Source organism: Salvelinus alpinus, chromosome 2 (assembly GCF_045679555.1).
Source record: "Salvelinus alpinus chromosome 2, SLU_Salpinus.1, whole genome shotgun sequence".
NCBI classification, from domain to species: Eukaryota; Metazoa; Chordata; class Actinopteri; order Salmoniformes; family Salmonidae; genus Salvelinus; species Salvelinus alpinus.
In genome coordinates, this window is record NC_092087.1 from 18,659,064 (window position 1) to 18,673,777 (window position 14,714).

Here is a 14,714-nt window from a genome sequence, read left to right on the forward strand (position 1 = left end):
GGACACACACAAACACACACAGCAGAGTGATTATCTCTCCCAGCGTTACGCCTGGTACTGTGATTCCTCCTGTAGAGAGAGAGGAGAGGAGAGGGGTGGAGAGGAGAGGGGTGGAGAGGAGAGGAGAGGGGTGGAGAGGAGAGGAGAGGGGTGGAGAGGAGAGGGGTGGAGAGGGGAGAAGAGGGGGGGAGAGGAGAGGAGAGGGGTGGAGAGGAGAGGAGATGGGTGGAGAGGAGAGGAGAGGGGTGGAGAGGAGAGGAGAGGGGAGGAGAGGGGTGGAGAGGAGAGGAGAAGAGAAGAGAGGGGAGGAGAGGGAAGGAGAGGAGAGAAGAGGGATGAAGAGAAAAGGAATAGTCCTGCAGGGCTTTTAATAATACCAGTTATCAACACTCTGATATGACAGGAAGAACATTCTGATTAAACAGAGACACAGTCAATGGTTAGAAGGAAGATTGAGGCTCGCTGTCGAAGCTGTGTGTGTGTGTGTGTGTGTGTGTGTGTGTGTGTGTGTGTGTGTGTGTGTGTGTGTGTGTGTGTGTGTGTGTGTGTGTGTGTGTGTGTGTGTGTGTGTGTGTGTGTGTCTCGTGCCGTCCGTCACCAAAGAATCTGTCCTCTGTCAGATCCTCTTCCTGTCTTAACCCATAATCCCCTGCTGTAATGTGTGGCCTGCCATAGCACCCCCGCAGCACGTTGTATTTTACAGCGAGGCCTTCAGCAGAATCTAACTCCTTTGTCGGCGACTCTTTCGTCCACGCCAGTGTGTGTGCGATTGGCTGGGGAACGACGGCTGGCTGGTGGTATATTGTATATATAACCTACAGAAATTGGTTCAGTTATGGTCTATAATAAATTTGTTCATATGGGCAGAATATTGTAGCCTATATTTGTATGTAAATTAGTTTATATGGTTAAAGGCCGACATTTGTTCACTTAAACACTACTATTATTATTATTTTTTACGTTTCCTATATCTAGTTTCTACAATGTATTTTTCTGTTAAATAATACATTTTATCTAGTTTTTACACCATTAACACCAACCATTCACTGTAAAACATTTATTTATCAACAAAAAAGCTTAGCAAAATACTACAAATGATGGGGCAAAAATAAGTAGGCCTAAAACATTTCTTTCAAATAACCCCCAAAAATACAAAAAATAAATAGTAGGCTACATGACAATGCAGCACTGTAAAGACAAGTTCACAAACAAATCATCCCAGAACGTGCTTAGTGTTCTGGTCTCATAAGGATTTTGGAGTCATTGAAAGGGTCACAAAGAAGTGTGCAAATAGACTAGGTGCTCATTTTTCTCATTTTGAAGTATTCACAACTGCAACTTGAAAGTGAAGACAACGCTCTTCAGGTAAGACTCCAGCTGTTGAGTCGTGTTGTACTTCTCAATCAGTGACTTCAGATCCTTCTGTTGCTTGCGGTAGCGGGGTCTTTACCATGGCGGTGGAACGCCAGCAAGTTGCTGCTTCATTCTAATTTCACCTCTTTGCTGCTGCCGTTGCAATGCCTCGATGAACTTCCAAATGGTGGTGTGGGTAGCTCCAAAATTTGCCAAAATTTTTGAATGCCAGCCCTCCACTCTGTTGTTGGTCTTCAGGGCAGCATCGTAGCAGTTATTAATAATAATAACTCTGAAAATAATAATAATTCTGAAAATAAAAAAATACATTAGCAACCATGCTATTGGCCTTGGGCATGATGTCATCAATAACAAGATATAGAATTATTATTATTATTATTATGCACCGTGCTGAGCTGTGATGGGTTGGGACAGCCTGCTGACAATACATGGTGCTGAGAGTAATACTAGCAGTAACAGTACTAGGAATAATACTAGCACTAACAGTACCATCAGTAATACTAGGAGAAACAATACTAGAAGTAATACTGGCAGCACCAGTACTACGAGTAATACTGGCAGTAACAGTACTGGGAATAATACTAGCACTAACAGTACCACCAGTAATACTAGGAGAAACAATACTAGAAGTAATACTGGCAGTACCAGTACTACGAGTAATACTGACAGTAACATTCCGATCAGTAATACTAGCAGTAACAGTACCACAAGTAATACTGGCAGTAACATTGTGACCAGTAATACTAGCAGTAACAGTACTACGAGTAATGCTGTCAGTACCAGTACTATAAGTAATACTATCAGTAACCTTACTATCAGTAATACTAGCAGAAACAGTACTAGGAGTAATACTAGCACTAACAGTACCATCAGTGATACTAGCAGTAACAGTACTAGAAGTAATACTGGCAGTAACAGTGCTATGAGTAATACCAGCAGTAAAATTAATATCAGTAATACTAGCAGTAACAGTACTATGAGTGATACTAGCAGTAACAGTGCTTGCAGCAATACTAGCAGTGACAGTACTATCAGTAATACTAGCAGTAACATTACAATCAGTGATACTAGTAGTAACAGTACCATGAGCAATACTAGAAATAACAATACAATGAGTAATACTAGCAGTAACAGTACCATGAGTAATACTGGCAGTAATAGTACTATGCAAAATACTAGCAGTAACAGTACCAGGGGTAATACTAGTAGTAACAGTACCAGGAGTAATAATAGAAGTACCAGCGCCAAGAGTAATACTAGCAGTACCATTACAATCAGTAATACTAGTAGTAACAGTACCAGGAGTAATACTAGAAATAACAGTACACAGAGTAATACTAGCAGTAACTGTACTGGGAATAATACTACCAGTAACAGTACCAGGGGTAATACTAGCAGTAACAGTGCCAGGAGTAATACTAGTAGTAACATGAGTAACACTAGCAGTAACAGTGCCAGGGGTAATACTAGCTGTAACAGTACTATGCGTAATACTAGCAGTAACAATACTATCAGTAGTACTATCAGTGCCGGCGCAAGGGGTAATACTAGCAGTAACAGTGCCAGGGGTAATACTAGCAGTAACAGTGCCATGGGTAATACTAGCAGTAACAGTGCCAGGGGTAATACTAGCAGTAACAGTGCCATGGGTAATACTAGCAGTAACAGTGCCAGGGGTAATACTAGCAGTAACAGTACCAGGAGTAATACTAGCAGTAACAGTGCCAGGGGTAATACTAGCAGTAACAGTGCCAGGGGTAATACTAGCAGTAACAGTACCAGGAGTAATACTAGCAGTAACAGTGCCATGGGTAATACTAGCAGTAGCAGTACCAGGGGTAATACTAGCAGTAACAGTACCAGGAGTAATACTAGCAGTAACAGTACCAGGGGTAATACTAGCAGTAACAGTACCAGGAGTAATACTAGCAGTAACAGTGCCATGGGTAATACTAGCAGTAACAGTACCAGGGGTAATACTAGCAGTAACAATACCAGGAGTAATACTAGCAGTAACAGTACCAGGAGTAATACTAGCAGTAACAGTGCCATGGGTAATACTAGCAGTAACAGTACCAGGAGTACTACTAGCAGTAACAGTGGCAGGGGTAATACTAGCAGTAACAGTACCAGGGGTAATACTAGCAGTAACAGTGCCAGGGGTAATACTAGCAGTAACAGTACCAGGAGTAATACTAGCAGTAACAGTACTATAAGTACTACTAGCAGTAACAGTACTATGTGTAATACTAGCAGCACCAGTACCAGGGGTAATACTAGCAGTAACAGTACTATGGGTACTACTAGCAGTAACAGTACCAGGGTTAATACTAGCGGTAACAGTACTATAAGTAATATTAGCAGTACCAGTACTATGTGTAAAACTAGCAGTACCAGTACTAGGGGTAATACTAGCAGTAACAGTACCAGGAGTAATACTAGCAGTAACAGTACTATAAGTACTACTGGCAGTAACAGTACTATGTGTAATACTAGCAGCACCAGTACCAGGGGTAATACTAGCAGTAACAGTACTATGGGTACTACTAGCAGTAACAGTACCAGGGTTAATACTAGCGGTAACAGTGCCAGGAGTAATACTGGCAGTAACAGTACTATACGTAATACTAGCAGTAACAGTACTATGTGTAATACTAGCAGTACCAGTACCAGGGGTAATACTAGCAGTAGCAGTGCCAGGGGTAATACTATCAGAAACAGTGTCCATGAGTAATACTAGCAGTAACAGTGCCAGGGGTAATACTAGCAGTAACAGTACTACATGTACTACTAGCAGTACCAGTACTAGGGTAATACTAGCAGTAACGGTACCAGGGGTAATACTAGCAGTAACAGTACTATAGGTAATACTAGCAGTAACAGTACTGGGCGTGATGCTGGTGGTCACATGGGGCGGCAGGTAGCCTAGTGGTTAGAGCGTTGGACTAGTAACCGAAAGGTTGCAAGATTGTATCCCCGAGCTGACAAGGTAAAAATCTGGCGTTCTGCTCCTGAACAAGGCAGTTAAGTTAACCTTTTGGTTACTAGTCCAACGCTCTAAACACTAGGCTACCTGCCGCCACACCTGAGCTGTTCTTCCCATAATATGGACTTTGTCTTTTACCAAATAGGGCTATCTTCTGTATACCACCCCTACCTTGTCACGACACAACTGATTGGCTCAAACGCATTAAGAAGGAAAGAAATTCCACTTTTAACAAGGCACACCTTTTAATTGAAATGCATTCCAGGTGACTACCTCATGAAGCTGTTTGAGAAAATGTGCAAAGCTGTCATCAAGGCAAAGGGTGGCTACTTTTAAGAATCTTGTTTCACACTTTTTTGGTCTTAAACATCTTGTCCAAACTTTTGACACACACACACACACACACACACACACACACACACACACACACACACACACACACACACACACACACACACACACACACACACACACACACACACACACACACACACACACACAGAGAGAGACACGTGGGCTAATGCCAATTGCCTCTTGGAAGGCCGTCATTGTAAATAAGAATTTGTTCTTAATTGACTTGCCTAGTTAAATAAATAATCATATGAATAAAAGGTGAGTTGACTGTGTGGACATGGAGACATCTGAAGACATCTGCTGTATGTCCTCAGTGAAAGGAAGCTGCTCTCAGCTTGTTTGACTGACTGGAGTAGTGTTACAGCTACACAACTATTCTCCTCTTCTCCTCTTTTCTCCTCTCTTCTCCTCTCCTCTCTTCTCCTCTCTTCTCCTCTCCTCTCTTCTCCTCTTCTCCTCTCTTCTCCTCTCCTCTTCTCTCTTCTCTCTTCTCCTCTCTTCTCCTCTCCTCTTCTCCTCTCTTCTCCTCTCCTCTTCTCTCCTCTTCTTCTCTCTTCTTCTCTCTTCTCCTCTTCTCCTCTCTTCTCTTCTACTCTCTTCTCTTCTCTTCTCCTCTTCTCTCTTCTTCTCTCTTCTTCTCTCTTCTCCTCTTCTCCTCTCTTCTCTTCTACTCTCTTCTCCTCTCTTCTCTTCTCCTCTTCTCTCCTCTCCTCTTCTCTCCCCTCCCCTCTTCTCCTCTCTTCTCTCCTCTCCTCTCTCTTCTCTCCCCTCCTCTTCTCTCCTCTTCACTCCTCTCCTCTTCTCCTCTCTTCTCTCCCCTCCTCTCCTCTTCTCTCCTCTTCTCCTCTCTTCTCCCCCCTCTTCTCCTCTCTTCTCGCCCCTTCTCTCTTCTTCTCTCCTCTTCTCCTCTCTTCTCTCCTCTTCTCCTCTCTTCTCCCCCCTCTTCTCCTCTCTTCTTGCCCCTTCTCTCCTCTTCTCCTCTCTTCTCTCCCCTCCTCTTCTCTCCTCTCAGCTTCTCGCCTCTTTTCTTCTCTTCACTTCTGCTTTTCTCCTTTCTTTCTCTTTGACGTTTTTCCTTTCGCTTCCTCTTTTTTTGCTCTTTTGATCAAGCCAAGTTCCAGTCAGTCAGGCTGGAGGTAGGTGGAGGGGAGGGTGGAGGATGTAGGTGGAGGGGAGGGTGGAGGAGGAGGGTGGAGGAGGTAGGTGGAGGGGAGGGTGGAGGAGGAGGGTGGAGGGGAGGAGAGGAGAGAAGAGAATACTACTGTTTCTTCAGCATCACATACTGTACCACCTTACCAACCTCTATGTCCCTCCATTTTCATCTCTCTCTACCTCTCTCTCTCGCCCTCTACCCCTCTGTCTCTTTCTCTCTCTCTCCCTCTCTCTCTTTTTTCTCTCTCTCCCCCTCTCAATTCAATTCAGTTTGCTTTATTAGCAACAATGTACATATTGCCAAAGCTTACTTTGGATATTTACAATATGAAAATAAGAAGAATCTAAATTGACAACAGGACAACAGTAACAACAATAACCAAGGGTCAAAATAACCATACATTTAACAATAACAATAAGCATACAGTAGAGGACATGTGCAGGTTGATTGGTCTGTCAAGACACTGTCCCTCAACTTATGGCAGGCAGCAATGTAGTGCGCTGCCAACCCACAGCTCTCTGCGTCCTCCCCCAACAGGATGGGTAGCCTATTCTCATCAGAGAATTGAATAATTCTAATAATGGTTTCAAATTTGGGGAAATGACACTAATTGTTTTATATTTTTGACATTTTGTCAGGAAGTACAGCTCTGTCTCAGGTTCTGCTGTGGTGCAGTGGTTGCACAGCCTTTCCTCTACAGGGAGCCAGGTTTTCCTGTGTCTACCCTTCTCAATTGCAAGGCTGTGCTCACTGAGCCTGTACTTTGTCAAGGTTTTTCTAAGGTTTTGATCAGTAACCATGGTCAAACAGTTAGCCACGGTGTACTGTCGATTTAGGGCCAGATAGCACTGCATTTTGCTTTGTTCTTGTGTTTCCCTTTTAGGTTTGCGTAAATGGCTGTAAGGGAGTCAGGTGCAGGAGAGCAGATATTGGGTAGCTAACGGAGACTTTTATTTAGGCGAACCAAAAGCACACGTCAAAGTGAACACGAAATATCATATACGGGTTAACATAACCCAACGCAACAGACTAGAGGTCGACCGATTAGGATTTTTCAACACCGATACTGATTATTGGAGGACCAAAAAATGCAGATACCGATTAATCGGCCGAATCTTTTTACATTTATTTGTAATAATGACAATTACAACAATACTGAATGAACACTTATTTTAACTTAATATAATACATCAATAAAATCAATTTAGCCTCAAATAAAATGAAACATGTTCAATTTGGTTTAAATAATGCAAAAACAAAGTGTTGGAGAATAAAGTAAAAGTGCAATATGGGCCATGTAAAAAAGCTAACGTTTAAGTTCCTTGCTCAGAAGATGAGAACATATGAAAGCTGGTGGTTCCTTTTAACATGAGTCTTCAATATTCCCAGGTAAGAAGTTTTAGGTTGTAGTTATTATAGGAATTATAGGACAATTTCTCTCTATACGATTTGTATTTCATATACCTTTGACTATTGGATGTTCTTATAGGCACTTTAGTATTGCCAGTGTAACAGTATAGCTTCCATCCCTCTCCTCGCTCCTACCTGGGCTCGAACCAGGAACACATTGACAACAGCCACCCTCGAAGCAGCGTTACCCATGCAGAGCAAGGGGAACAACCACTCCAAGTCTAAGAGCGAGTGACGTTTGAAACGCTATTAGCGCGCACCCTGCTAACTAGCTAGCCATTTCACATCGGTTACACCAGCCTAATCTCGGGAGTTGATAGGTTTGAAGCACAGCGAAGAGCTTTTGGCAAAACGCAGGAAAGTGCTGTTTGAATGAATGCTTACGAGCCTGCTGGTGCCTACCATCGCTCAGTCAGACTGCTCTATCAAATCATAGACTTAGTTATAACATAATAACACACAGAAATACGAGCCTTAGGTCATTAATATGGTAGAATCCGGAAACTATCATCTCAAAAACAAGACGTTTTTTCTTTCAGTGAAATACGGAACCGTTCCGTATTTTATCTAACGGGTGGCATCCATCAGTCTAAATATTCCTGTTACATTGCACAACCTTCAATGTTATGTCATAATTACGTAAAATTCTGGCAAATTAGGAGGCCCAAACTGTTGCATATACCCTAACTCTGCGTGCAATGAACGCAAGAGAAGTGACACAATTTCACCTGGTTAATATTGCCTGCTAACCTGGATTTCTTTTAGCAAAATATGCAGGTTTAAAAATATATACTTCTGTGTATTGATTTTAAGAAAGGCATTGATGTTTATGGTTAGGTACAGTCGTGCAACGATTGTGCTTTTTTCGCAAATGCGCTTTTGTTAAATCATCCCCCATTTGGCGAAGTTGGCTGTCTTTGTTAGGAAGAAATAGTCTTCACAGAGTTCGCTTGTTATGAAAACTTGAAATCGGCCCTAATTAATCGGCCATTCCGATTAATCGGTCGACCTCTACAACAGACTAACGTGCGCATAACATGAAACAGAATAAACAATACCACACAAAGACATGGGGGAAACAGAGGGTTAAATACACAACACATAATGAGGGAAATGAGAACCAGGTGTGTGGGAAAACAAGACAAGACAAATGGAAAATGAAAAATGGATCGGCGATGGCTAGAAGACCGGCGACGTCGCCCGCCGAGCACCGCCCGAACAAGGAGAGGCATCGACTTCGGCAGAGGTTGTGACATTCCCAATAAGTAATGTAGTTTTGTTTTGACTGTGTTGTAATTTGTTTTATTCTGATTGATTGGATGTTCTGGTCCTGAGGCTTCAGTGTGTTAGTAGAACGGGTTTGTGAACTCAGCCCCAGGACCAGCTGGATGAGGGGAGTCTTTTCTTTGCTCAGCTCTTGGCATTGCAGGGCTTGGTAATGATATGAGAGGGGGTCACTGTATTTTAGATGTTTCCTTAAACTAAATTGCTTTTTTTGAGTTTTTATTATTAGTGGATATTGGCCTAATTCTGCCCTGCATGCATTGTTTGTAGTTTTCCTCTGGACATGTAGGAGAATCTTACATACCTCTGCATGCAGGGTTTCAATGGGGTGTCCCATTTGGTGAGATCTTGTTTTGCAAGTGGACCCCACACCTCGCTGCCATAAAGTGCAATTGGTTCAATGACACATTCAATTCTCTTTCTCCCCCCCCATCTCTCTCTCTCTTTCTCCATTTGATTCATTGCTCAGCAGTCTTATGGCTTGGGCGTAGAAGCTGTTAAGGAGCCTTTTGGACCTAGACTTGGCGCTCCAGTACTGCTTGCCGTGCAGTAGCAGAGAGAACAGTGTACGACTAGGGTGACTGGAGTCTTTGACAATTTTTTGGGCCTTCATCTGACACCTCCTAGTATATAGGTCCTGGATGTCAGGAAGCTTGGCACCAGTGATGTACTGGGCCATACATACGCACTAGCCTCTGTAGTGTCTTACAGTCTGATGCAACCGGTCAGGATGCTCTCGATGGCGCAGCTGTAGAATTTTTTAAGGATCTGGGGACCCATGCCAAATCTTTTCAGTCTCCTGAAGGTGAAAAGGTATCGTGCCCTCTTCACAACTCTCTTGGTATGTTTGAACCATGATATGTTGGTGATGTGGACACCAAGGAACTTGAAACTCTTGACCCGCTCCACTACAGCCCTGTCGATGTTAATGGGTTTCTGTCCAGACCGCCTTTTCCTGTAGTCCACAATCAGCTCCTATATACAGTGTTGTAACGATGTGCAAATAGTTAAAGTACAAAAGGGAAAATAAATAAACATAAAAAATCTCATTCTCTCACCCCACCTCTCTCTTTTTCACCCCCCCCCCCCTCTCTCTAACATCTGGGTCTCTAACAGCTCCACTGCATCTGCTGCAGCTCAGCTCTGGTGCCACGCTGGAATCTCACATATTTTCCATTTTTGTGCGTGTGTGCGTGTGTTTGTGTGTGTGGTGATTCCGTGGAGACAGATGCCCTGTGTGTTTCTGTGTATCTGTGGCACAGAGGCAACAACACTAAAGGAGCTGAATGTGGAGGAGAATTGGACCTCAGCTTGCTTCGTGTCTCTAATGCTGCAGGAATGTATGACCCACTGGAGGAAGACTTTAACTAGAGGAAACATCCAGGCAGCCAAGCACAATTCATGGGTGTGTGTGTGGGTGAACATGTGATGTGTTAGGGTCAGAGGTAATGATGGTTCCGTCAGGGTAGAGGGTGAAGGATGTCACATGGTACGTCAATAGAGGAAACACACAAGGTTGTGTAACCATGTGGGAAGACAGACGGACAGGCAGACAGACAGACAGTGATTGTCCAAGTCATGTTTTGAGTTCTGGATATGTTCAGTTCTGGTTTAAGGAGTGTAATTCCTCTCTCCATTTCACAGCTAACCACCACCTAAACTATGACCCCCACAGCCTCCAGGCACCGTGACCCCCCACAGCCTCCAGGCACAGTGACCCCCCACAGCCTCCAGGCACAGTGACCCCCCACAGCCTCCAGGCACCGTGACCCCCCACAGCCTCCAGGCACCGTGACCCCCCACAGCCTCCAGGCACAGTGACCCCCCACAGCCTCCAGGCACCGTGACCCCCCACAGCCTCCAGGCACAGTGACCCCCCACAGCCTCCAGGCACAGGGACTCCCCCCACAGCCTCCAGTCAAATCAAATCAAATGTTATTTGTCACATGCGCCGAATACAACAGCGTTACCGAATACAACAACCTTACCGTGAAATGCTTACTTACAAGCCCTTAACCAACAATGCATTTTTAAGAAAATAGAGTTAAGGAAATATTTACAGAGCGTTTTAGAGCATATTACTATATACCTGAATAAATTCATGAAATGGAGAATGGATTAAACTGTTTACCCATTTAATAACCAGACCTTCATACAAACTGTGCTGAATTCTTGACGCACAATCAAACATGCTGCTATATGTTGCTATATGCTTCCAGCGCGGCCACAAGAGAGTCACTCTGGGAGGCCCAAGTGGCCTGCGGCAATCTAGTGTACACGAGCCGTCAGTCATATTTCAATAAAGTGTGTCTCTCCCCCTCTCTCGTCTCTCATTTTACTGTTTGTTCCTTACTTCTAACTTTGGTTGTTTTGCTGAGAGGAGTGACTTTTGATGCATTATGCCCTGCTTAACAGGTGCTGAACACTGAGTACTGATGTAATATAGTGTTTGTGGTGTACTAAATTCTCTGTCTGTCTGTCTGTCTGTCTGTCTGTCTGTCTGTCTGTCTGTCTGTCTGTCTGTCTGTCTGTCTGTCTGTCTGTCTGTGTCTCTCTCTCACTCTCTCTCTCTCACTCTCTCACTCTCTCTCTCTCACTCTCTCACTCTCTCCCTGTGTGTGTAGGAAGGAGCAGAGTGTGCTGTCTCCAGTTAACTGTTGGAACCTGTTGTTGAGTCAGGTGAAGAGGGAGAGCCGAGACCACGCTACCCTGTCTGACCTCTACCTCAATAACATTATACCGCGCTTCGCCCAGGTCAGCGAGGACTCCGGACGACTCTTCAAAAAGGTAACACACACGGGAGCACACGTGCACATGCACGTCAAACACAAATGCATACCACAACACACACCACAGCCACACATAACATAACACACCTGTGGTCTAGCGTGGCTTAACGGTCTAGGCCGCTGCCTCATGGGTTTGACCCACTGCTATGTCAGCACACTCTATCTCTGTCTCTCTCTATCTCTCTCTGTCCCAAAAACAAACATCTCTGACAATTTACCCACCGTTATCTCCCTCCCTGGGAGATTCTCAATTGGTTTTGTTAACGCCCCTGTCCTCGCCTCCTTTTGGGCGGCAGGTAGCTTAGCCGTTAGGGCGTTGGGCCAGTAACTAAACAGTCGCTAGTTTGAATTCCCCGAGCCGGCAAGGTGAAAACTCTGCCGATGTGCCCGTGACCAAGGCACTGAACCCTAATTGCCCCAGGGTCGCTGTTGATAATGGCAGACCCTGGCTGTGACCTCACTCTCCAAGGGTGTCTCAGGGGGAGTAGGGATATGCAAAACACATTTCCAATTCACACTTAAAGTACATATTAATACACACATGTACATTTGTGAAGTAGGACAAATATAAGCACCCAACAAATTATTTGTTTTATTTTGCAAAAGATCAAAGGTAATCGAGGAGAGGAAATGTGGAAACAAATGCGCTTGTATGAAATGAGACTCTCCAGGCATATGACGAATCCCCAAATATATGTTTAAATTGGTCAAAATGTATTTTGTTAGTTGTGGCACACATTTCGATAAAATTACAAGTAGCATAACGTTTTAAACGTGTGAATGCTCTTCTTCTCTGACAAAACAACAGCTGATTCAAAGAGGGGTGTGGTTAAAACTCTTCCGTGAAGGACTCAGGGAGGATACTAAGGTGGAGGGAAGAACACTTCCGTGAAGGACTCAGGGAGGATACTAAGGTGGAGGGAAGAACACTTCCGTGAAGGACTCAGGGAGGATACTAAGGTGGAGGGAAGAACACTTCCGTGAAGGACTCAGGGAGGATACTAAGGTGGAGGGAAGAACACTTCCGTTCTCCTACTAACGATTTCCACTCTCAACCACTCCACCACTTATCGGCTTCCGGGTCACAGAGGAGAAAGGAGAGGAGTCTAGGAGAGGACGGTATTTTCCCCAAATGAGAATCTCTCTCTCGCCCTCCCTGCCTCTCTGCCTCCCCCTCCCCATTAGCACTGTATTTGGGATGTTGATATGACAGTTGAGGTCTCAAGGCCACTCTTATCCAAACATCCCTCCAAACTCTTCCCACCTTTCACCTCTCTGCCGGTGTGTGTGAGGGAGTGTTTCTGAAAGTGTCTGTACAGATAAACCTATGGGATTACTCATCTCCAACCTTTCTTCTGTAAGAGAGATAGCTAGTTCTGTCCCAAATAGTACCATGCCCCCTATGAAGTGCACTACTTCAGACCAGGACCTATCAAAAGTAGCACACTACATAAGGAAGAGGGTGCCATTTGGAACACGGCCCTAGAGAGCTAGGTAACTCCCGAGAGAAAGAGATGACTTAAGTAGGGATTCAATATTTCAGGAACTTTCCCCAAATTCCCAGGTTTTCCAGAAATCCTTGCTGGAGGATTATTCACCTGCTGATTCCAGGGATCTTCCAACCGGGTTCTCTGGAAAATCTTGGTCATTTGGGAAAGATACCAGAATTGTGCAACCTTACTCAAGACAGCATCTCTGTCACGGTCAGGGGTGTCGGTTCAGCATCTCTGTCACGGTCAGGGGTGTCGGTTGAGCATCTCTGTCACGGTCAGGGGTGTCGGTTGAGCATCTCTGTCACGGTCAGGGGTGTCGGTTCAGCATCTCTGTCACGGTCAGGGGTGTCGGTTCAGCATCTCTGTCACGGTCAGGGGTGTCGGTTCAGCATCTCTGTCACGGTCAGTGGTGTCGGTTGAGCATCTCTGTCACGGTCAGGGGTGTCGGTTCAGCATCTCTGTCACGGTCAGGGGTGTCGGTTCAGCATCTCTGTCACGGTCAGTGGTGTCGGTTGAGCATCTCTGTCACGGTCAGGGGTGTTGGTTCAGCATCTCTGTCACGGTCAGGGGTGTCGGTTCAGCATCTCTGTCACGGTCAGTGGTGTCGGTTGAGCATCTCTGTCACGGTCAGGGGTGTCGGTTCAGCATCTCTGTCACGGTCAGGGGTGTCGGTTCAGCATCTCTGTCACGGTCAGTGGTGTCGGTTGAGCATCTCTGTCACGGTCAGGGGTGTCGGTTCAGCATCTCTGTCACGGTCAGGGGTGTCGGTTCAGCATCTCTGTCACGGTCAGTGGTGTCGGTTGAGCATCTCTGTCACGGTCAGGGGTGTTGGTTCAGCATCTCTGTCACGGTCAGGGGTGTCGGTTCAGCATCTCTGTCACGGTCAGGGGTGTCGGTTGAGCATCTCTGTCACGGTCAGGGGTGTCGGTTCAGCATCTCTGTCACGGTCAGGGGTGTCGGTTCAGCATCTCTGTCACGGTCAGTGGTGTCGGTTGAGCATCTCTGTCACGGTCAGGGGTGTCGGTTCAGCATCTCTGTCACGGTCAGGGGTGTCGGTTCAGCATCTCTGTCACGGTCAGGGGTGTCGGTTCAGCATCTCTGTCACGGTCAGTGGTGTCGGTTGAGCATCTCTGTCACGGTCAGGGGTGTCGGTTCAGCATCTCTGTCACGGTCAGGGGTGTCGGTTGAGCATCTCTGTCACGGTCAGGGGTGTCGGTTCAGCATCTCTGTCACGGTCAGGGGTGTCGGTTGAGCATCTCTGTCACGGTCAGTGGTGTCGGTTCAGCATCTCTGTCACGGTCAGTGGTGTCGGTTCAGCATCTCTGTCACGGTCAGGGGTGTCGGTTCAGCATCTCTGTCACGGTCAGGGGTGTCGGTTCAGCATCTCTGTCACGGTCAGGGGTGTCGGTTGAGCATCTCTGTCACGGTCAGGGGTGTTGGTTCAGCATCTCTGTCACGGTCAGGGGTGTCGGTTCAGCATCTCTGTCACGGTCAGGGGTGTCGGTTGAGCATCTCTGTCACGGTCAGGGGTGTTGGTTCAGCATCTCTGGGTCTGACTGAGAGGACAGGAGTGAGTCAATCTGGACTGTCTCGTCAAAACATTAATTATCAGTCTGATGATAGCGTCGGTTTGAACTCCACACACACAGAATGGTGTGTTCTTCAGCAAAACTACAATGGCTAATTAACTAGATAATTAGTTAAATTAAAACATTTCCAGTCAGTGACATGAGCCAGAGGCTACAAGTTTAAAGCACTCATACACACACTCATACTTGCACACACATGAGCACTCACACACAGTCACGTGCACACACAGAGTGGGGCTGTGGTAAGTAGTGCAGAATGATGTGATGTGCTGCTCAGTGTGT

At 45.5% G+C, this 14,714-nt stretch overlaps 1 protein-coding gene across 6 annotated transcripts in view; it reads left to right on the top strand.

Annotated features, from left to right (window-relative positions):
• Window positions 1-14,714, top strand: part of LOC139555557 (SLIT-ROBO Rho GTPase-activating protein 2B-like) — a 174,511-nt gene that overhangs the window by 101,846 nt on the left and 57,951 nt on the right. For all 6 annotated transcript variants that reach the window (XM_071369177.1, XM_071369178.1, XM_071369173.1 and 3 more), the window contains one exon: window positions 11,186-11,348. In XM_071369177.1, the coding sequence (XP_071225278.1) occupies window positions 11,186-11,348 (163 nt within the window). The remainder of the gene's footprint in view (window positions 1-11,185; window positions 11,349-14,714) is intronic.